The sequence below is a fragment of the Pezoporus wallicus genome, unplaced genomic scaffold (assembly GCF_028554395.1).
Source record: "Pezoporus wallicus isolate ANWC-B61680 ecotype Strahan unplaced genomic scaffold, APGP_CSIRO_Pwel_v1 contig_3952, whole genome shotgun sequence".
Lineage (NCBI taxonomy): Eukaryota > Metazoa > Chordata > Aves > Psittaciformes > Psittacidae > Pezoporus > Pezoporus wallicus.
Genome location: NW_026635034.1, coordinates 6,164,145 through 6,172,051, shown reverse-complemented (window position 1 = coordinate 6,172,051; position 7,907 = coordinate 6,164,145). Strand labels below are relative to the sequence as shown.

General features: G+C 41.8%; 1 protein-coding gene across 1 annotated transcript in view; it reads left to right on the top strand.

Moving 5' to 3' along the window:
• Window positions 1–3,873: 3,873 nt before the first annotated feature.
• Window positions 3,874–7,907, top strand: part of SH3GL3 (SH3 domain containing GRB2 like 3, endophilin A3) — a 49,707-nt gene continuing 45,673 nt past the window's right edge. Inside the window, exon 1 of the mRNA XM_057430599.1 lies at window positions 3,874–4,106. Coding sequence (XP_057286582.1) covers window positions 4,062–4,106 — 45 coding nt within the window. The 5' untranslated portion in view covers window positions 3,874–4,061. The remainder of the gene's footprint in view (window positions 4,107–7,907) is intronic.

Below are 7,907 nucleotides of genomic sequence, written 5' to 3'. Positions count from 1 at the left end.
AACAATTCTATGATTCTATGATTTCACTCTGGATTGCTATGTTAGACATTATTCCATTTACTTGGGTCAATATCCGTGTATCAGTGTCAATTCAGTTTAGTATTACTCTTTTTTTCTAGAATTGTGAGATGAGGTCCCACTTTTTTCAAAGAACACACAACATTATATCTGAGCCTGCTTTATTTGTAAAGCTGCCTACAAGTTTTCTCTTGCAGAGAGGAGTATTGGAAACTGTTGTTTCAAATGGCACAGTTTTCCTGGAGGATCACCTTTTCAGAATGCTTGTTTTCTTGGCTCTAGTTTTCAGATGCATTCTTTTCCTCTGACCAAAAAACCACAGCCTATAACCACGGTTTTGACAGGTAGCATGCTAAAACTAACCAAGTCCTCTGTGCTGTCACTGAATACATGTAGTCCTCATGGACCATCAGTAGCTATCACATCTGTGCCTGAGAGAGTCTTGCTCACTTTTGTCTAATGCTTTACTCTTTCCCTCCTATTCAACATAGTCCTGTGAATGCTCCATTTCTGATGTAGCAAATTTTTTTTTTTTCAAGCTAAAAGCCACAGAATCCTGTAGGAATGTAAGCATTTGAGGTTTGTTTGGTTTGGGATATTGTTTTCTGCTTTAGCTCTCCTTCCCCATTGCCAGTGTTTTGAAGATGAAGTTTGGGAAATCAGACTTCTTCAACATGTGGAGAATTCATGAGTAGCTCCCATTTACTTCTTCTATCATGAATCCATAATTTGGGATAGTAATCTCTAATTCAACTACAGATTAAAACCTCCTTTATGGGTCTCTCATACAGGTTTAGCTCAATGACTCCAGTCTTGGTAAGCAGTAATTTGGCTTCTCAGTAGGCTGGTTTGCCATGTAGTTATTCTTGTTCTGTATCAGGTGAGTACATCCAAAGTCTCCTTCTAATGCCCTGTGTAGAAATTTATTGCAGGGTAAAATGATGCACAGTGACTTATTCTGAATAATTCTGAAGCTGTAAGGAATAAGTAAATGCCTTACTTAGGAAGTAAGCATGGCCCAGAATCATATCCGATAGAACTTCATTACAAACTCATCTCTTCTCCCGCTTTTGATATTTTATTTTGTGGCAGTAACTAGCAAAGACCCAGATCACATTTCACCAACAGATTTCTCACTTTTAAGAGACATTGAAGCAAACATGGATGTACCTGACTGCAAGGTCCAAGTAATTTCATCTGCTAAGATACCTCTGGATAATGTTTTAAATATTTCTGGGTTTCATTCTGCTGAAAACCTCATACTTCCTATAGCTGCTATTGCATTTTCAGCTCTTATTTGTTCATTGAAAAGTGAATAGCTGTAAGATTGTTTGCCACATCTTCAGGTTGATTTTCTGCTGACTGTGTTTTCCACATAGTATTGTCCATACTGAAATCCAAGTGAAATGTGAATTTATCCAGGTATCTGTCTTGTCTGAATTTCACAGGACCAATTCTCAAGCCCAGTTCTCTGAAGCAAGTAGCCAGTGCGTATTTTCTAGTCACTGCCTTGATTTGAGCCCAGTTAGGAGTTCTCAGTTTGTACAAATTTCACTCTCCTTTTTAGCACATCTTATTCAATAACAATAACATGTTGGAGCCATCATCTGTTGTTCTCATGCACTTTGACATCTTCTGAGTGGTTGGACTGTAATTGTTGTTTAAATATCCAGACATATAGAACTTTGGCCCTGAAGGTCCCTTCTTTCCCAGACTCTGTGAAGCATTTTTCACTATTGCTTATGTAGTACTAGGCCCTGGCCTGTCTTCTCCTTGTAATAGCTCTTTTTAACAGAAGCTTTTTTCCCCATCATGTCAGCATTTATCTGAACCACTTCCCACAGTTCTTGCACTATTTCTGATTTCCCTCATTTTACAGACTGAATTGGGATTTTTTTGTAAACCTTAAGGAATATCATCCAGCAAATCACAATCCTTTTTTCTTTTTTTTTTTGCAGGAGCTACGTGTTATAGATAACTATGTGTTATAAGTAAGTTTTTAGATATTACTGGCTACAAGCTATAACTTTGCTTATATCTGAACTATATTTTAGTCTCTCTTTCAGGGTGTCTCTTCCAAATCATTAGCACCTGAACATTGAAGCTGGCTCACTAATTAGGCTTTCATCTTATCTGTATCACTGAGCAATTAAAGCTATGAAGCTGAATTTCCACAGGGCATTTCCCACTTGCAAATCCTTGTATCACTTCAACAAGGTAGCTGCTACCCTTGGGTTACAAGCAGGATTAAAAAAGAAAGGACGTTGCAGATAGCCTTACTCAAGTTCTTTATCTAATCCAATTTTACAGCTGCAGTGACTCCATAATCCATTGATTCCTCTCCACAGTGATTTATTTCAAGCTTCTGGTCCACTGTTTCTTTAAAGCCAAAGATTAACCTACATCTTATTCTCTTCCTAATTCCTCAGTACACTGAGAGATTGCTTTAACACCTTTTATGGAACTCCAGTTTCTTAGTTTAGGTAATTTACCCATTAATTTCTCACCTGAGCCCTCTACAAATGTGTTGCTAATTAAAGCCTCACCCAATTTGGCCTGGACACTTAAGGTCTTGCCTGTTCCATTAGGAGGAGTAATTGGTACTGAAATCAGGTGCTTGTGGTGTAAATCATGTTTACCTGTGAAGTGGCTGAAAATGGTCCTTCCCCAGCCCCACATAGCATGGTGACTGTAGGCCTCTTTCAAACATTTTTCAGTCTGGAAACCTGGAAAGGCTTCACTTCACAGTTTGTCTTCCAGAGTGAAGGTGGACTGGTGCTATGCTCTTTGCTTTCTCTTTTGTCTCTTCTGCCTTTCTGTATAGAGTCCTTTGTCAAGTGAAAGCCAGTCAGAGGTCCTCAATTCACAAATACGTCTGTCTTTACACTTTGTTTCATAGGGTATATAACTGTTTCCAGCAGGAGGGATAGTGATTCCTTTCTCCCGATTTACAACATGACAATTATTCTGAAGTTCTTGTATGTTTTGCCATTGTCCTCCCTGCTGTTATGAAGAAGTAACTAACACACTCTGAAAATGCCTCTCCTGATCTAACAAAAATGCAGTGAGTATGACAGTGACACTGAGAGCCCGGCTGTAGCCAGCAAAGGTTATCTCTAAATTTTCCAGGTCCATGTGCATGTTTCAGCTGCGTCACAACTCCCGGGTAATCTCACAGCCAGGACCCAGTGGTGTATCGCAGTGTATCTTCCCAGGAGTAAAGTGCAGCCGGGCAGTGCTTATTTGTATCAGCACATTGCTGATATGCAGGCATATTGAAGCACACAATGAATCCATCCTGTAATGACAATGCAAATAACTAAACAGTTCTTCTAGTATGGTGCTTCCTGGTACATCTGCTCCTCCGGGAGGGAGGTGGTAGGAGCCTCAGCCCTTCTCAACCCGAGCAGCATCAACACAGTTGTGGAACCACGCTACTGAATGTATTTTGTTGTGATGTATAGCTCCCACCAGCTGTGTTCTCGACCACTGTGTGTTCATGTTTTCGATGCTACAATAACATTATGGTGTATAATAACAGATCTTAGGTAAATAAGCTCAATTAGAGATGCTACGAGGACTCATAAGAAATGAGGCCTACGAAGAGAAACCCGGAACCTTATTGTACATAAGGCTAGAGAGCTGAAATCAGTGCTTAAGAGGCCTTTTGTCGCTTAAGCGAGCGTCTTGCCATCGGCAGGCCGCGCCCGCCCGCAGAGGTCCTGCCGACCCCGGCGGGCACACGCCCGCCCGCTCACCTTTCCTCCCCTGCTGTCTCCATGCAACATCGCAGCGTGGGCGTCTTTGAGCGCTGGCATTAGCAGAGCCCCAGCAAGCGGCCAATCGGCAAACGGCTCTGGTCTTTCATTTGCATATGCCTCGGCGGTGGCCAATGGGGTGCGAGCGGCCGGGCCCGCTCTGAAGGCGATGTTCCCAGCGGCGCGGGGCGCCGGGGCCGCGGGTGACACAGCGAGAGGCCGCGGGGACCCACCGGGACGTGCCGGGACCTGCCGGGACCTGCGGGCGCTCGGCGCCGGGGGAAGATGTCGGTGGCGGGGCTCAAGAAGCAGTTTCACAAAGCCAGCCAGGTAAGGGAGCGCCTCCGGGCCGCGGCAGAGCCCTGCGCGGAGGTTGGCCGTTGATGGGGTGGCTCGCCCCGCGCCCGCTGCTGCCCGCCCGCCCTCCGCAAGGCGCAGCGGGTACCTCGATCTTCTTTTCATGGTGGTGACATCGGCATCGCTCCCTGGCGCCGCGGGGAACGTTGTCTCCAGCTTCACCTCGGGGTTCTCCCAGTTATCACTGTCTCTTAGCTGCTTATGTAGATCCTTACAAGGGTCTCTTCTGTCCTTTTGCTTGGGGCATCAGGTCTTTCTTTTAGTTACTGATATTTGTTATTTAGTGCTGGGTTTGTGTTTGTACTTACAGGCCTCAGCTAAAGGTGCAGGCTGTAGGGTACCGGCTTTTCCCTGAATAATTCATTGTGGTGTTATGCTGTGAGCTACTGGTTTGTTACCCTACCTGGCATACCACATATGGGTCCTGTAGAGGGTATCCTATGTTTCTAGAGTTTTCCTTCCTCTTCTAGATGCTGTTTTCTTATCTTTTCCTGGGTGAACCTTCATCTTCTCCTGACTCCTTTCATTCCTGATCTATTTTCTCGTTTACAATGTGTTTTTCTTTAATACTTTGCCTGATCTCTCTTGAGAGAGAGCCCTCTTCCTGCCAGGCAGGTGGACAGGTTGCACTGCACAGCAGGATAGTGCTAACCCGAAGCCCCACGCTGGTAGGGTAGCTTCAGGAACTGGCAGCAGTGGGTTCTTTTCACTGAAGGTGTTTGGAAGCTGCTTTGTTTGCACCTTGCTCTGAGATCTGTTTTTTTGTTGACTCTCATTAATCACAGTGATAATGTTGAAGTTAATATCTGTAGCCTATTCAGTCAAACCAGACAACTGCTGTTGTCTTGGTGAGAGTGAGAATATAAAGGTTCATTGGGTGCTTAGCTGTCATCTTTCTAGGTCCTCCTTCAGATATTTGGCTTGTCAGCAGCCCAGATGCAGACTGTGCACTTTGGATCTAGAGATGCTAAGTACTTGTATCTGATTTGTTTCCAGTAGTGTTCTTTGTATTGTGTTATGTACTGATCTTGAAAGCTGTCATGAATCTGTAACTTTAGCTGTTTCGGTTAGAAAATGTGGCACTTCCAGGGGAAACAAATCTAAGGACAGTTTATAAAATGTTTTGGCTTGTTTTGTTCCTGATTTACGGTGTTAAGTCATGTAGCCTTTGCTAGGGTAAATTTGTCACTTGAGAAGAAGGAGGTATTTAACTGAGGAAGTCAGAGGGGTAACCACAAGTGCTGTCTCATCTAGCAGCTGGTAACAGTGCAAGTTGCTTAATCCTGCCTTGATGTCCGGTAAACATAAAAAAATAAAGGAGAGAGGAGATCTGATCAAGGTAACAGCGACAGCAAAACCAACAGGATGTGCTGAAGTTGGCTGTATGTGTCTAGAGAAAATGTTGTACAACTTCCAGTATTCATTACAGTAAGGAACTGTGATGCATAACTTGGGTAATATTCCTCTTCTCAGGGTGGGTCAAAGATGAGGTTTCCACTTATTTTCAAATGCAGGACTGAGCAAGGATTTCAAAGGAAGTTAATTGAAAAAGTCTCTCTACAGGGGAAAAAAAAGCCCGTTTAGTAGGAACTTTATGTGCAGGAAAAAGATACTGGAACTGCATTTTTTTTTGTTTTGGTGCCTGAGGAAACACAAGATGCTTCCTAAGAGCTCATTCTGGAAGAATTCAGATAAGATGTTGAGTAAAGTAGTGGTGGAAAAAATAAGAGAAGAAATAGCATACATAGAGTTGATCAAAACATCCAGGTCTAAATAACTGATCTATTTATCTCTGCCACACAGAGACACAGTCATGCCCATATGTATAGTTACAAACTAAAGAGTTGTTGAAACTAACAAAAATAAAATGGAATGTTTAAAATGGAAGTATTTGCACTTCATCTTTTAGCTAAATTCTTTTACGGTATGCTACATCAAGCAAATGCAGAGTATGAAAGAGGGATTTCTCAACAGAACGTTTGAGTCTCTAAGCACTGTAGGATCACTTAAGGAGGCATATACCTTTGTGCATTGAATGGATGAGAGATGCAAGGGTAACTGTTAACAGCAGAGACAGGCATTGCTTGCAGAAAGAATGAAATTAATTCCTTTAGTGTTCCCAAAGGAGAATGGGGGCAGATGACAAAAACTGGCAAATTTCCCAGAGGACGTTCAGAAATACTGAAGGGAATGAGACTTGTGCCAGGACATGTGATTAAGGAATAAAAATAATATTTGAAGGCTGACAGAACCTAAAGACAAAACTCTGAAAGGTAGAACAAGTGGGTTAAGACAGTCTGTATTTAACAGTTCATTCAGAAATACCCAAGAAGTGACATATCCGTATACTTCCAAGATACTATTTCCATGCTAAACCAGACATCTACTAAAATGCTGTAGTATGTAAAATACATGCAAGATGTAAAATATACATCAGTTGAAATAAACTGCGTTTCTAACTGAAATACAGATAGTATGAAGTTATACAAAGATTAGGTAAAATAAAATTGAGTTACTCTGTACTGTAACTGAACCACTTGACTGTTGCGGAACCCTGATTTTTTGCAGAAGAAATGCATTTCAGTTTCATTTTTGTCAAAAGCTGGCCTCTTCTATGTGTTTTTATGTAGAGCTTTTGTGTTAACTAGCAGTGATCTCCTTTGTGTGTAGGCTGATATCCTAAGTTTAGAGTCTGGGAAAAAGCGAACAATACTTACAAATTTATACATGCTGTTGAGGTTTTTGGGATGTTTGGTGCATGTCAGATTGATTTATCTGAAGCTTCAGTGAAGTAAATAAGCGTTTGCTTTTTAAAAGGTCAGCAGCGAACTTCTTGTGGTTACTGAAACCCTCCCCAAAACCAAGCATGACATGCTATTGGAGGCTTGGTTGGTGTAGTAAAAAGCCACCATGTCTCTGTTCGTAATACATTAATTCACAGTATGTGTTCTCGTTGGTTTTCTCCTAGAAATTTTTTACTCAATCATGTTATTTTTCCACTGAAAATAGCAGGTGTGAGTAGGTTTTCACCTAAGTATCTGCTGGTGAGGCTGAGAAGACAATTCTTGAGTTACGAGCATCTGTTAGAACTACCAGAGTGAGTGGTGTTTTAATTATTTTTCTATATTTGCCAGTAGGTAAAGCTGCAGTTCTTATCCATTATCTGTACCCTAATAATTGCTTCCCCTGGTGTCACAGAACTGATAGACTCAAAGCTTACATCTAACCCAAATGTCATATATCTGTTGTGTAATAGCTTTCAGGTACACTAGAATTTTCTTTACTATGCTTCTTATATTTAGGTTTAAATTGAAACACTCAAGTGGACTGGAATGAGGATCGCTTCCATTCTGCCCATTTAATATTGGGGATGATCCCTTGAGTATAAGCAATTTGAAATAATGAAATAGAACCCATGTGGCATCTTACCACCTCTCAGAGGTGGATAAGTGAGTACAGGCTGTTTTTCAGAGCTGATAAAATCACCTGCCAGTGTCATGGAATTCAGCATTTTTTCCCCCCTATTTTTTTTAATGTATCTGCAAATAGAATTTTCAAATTAACCTTCAGGGAGTTCTGTTCATGATGAAAACTTGTCTCATGTCACTTTCAGCTTCTGACGTATCTGTTTTCCTGTTTTCAGTTTGAAACCTTTTGATGTAGGTGGGTGTATCTCTGCCTGCTGTTTTTGTAGCCCTTGGTCTCGTGGTGGTTGTGCGTGTGGGATAACCCAGCTGGTGGGAGGACTGTATCTTCTGATGTTTACTGGGAGTA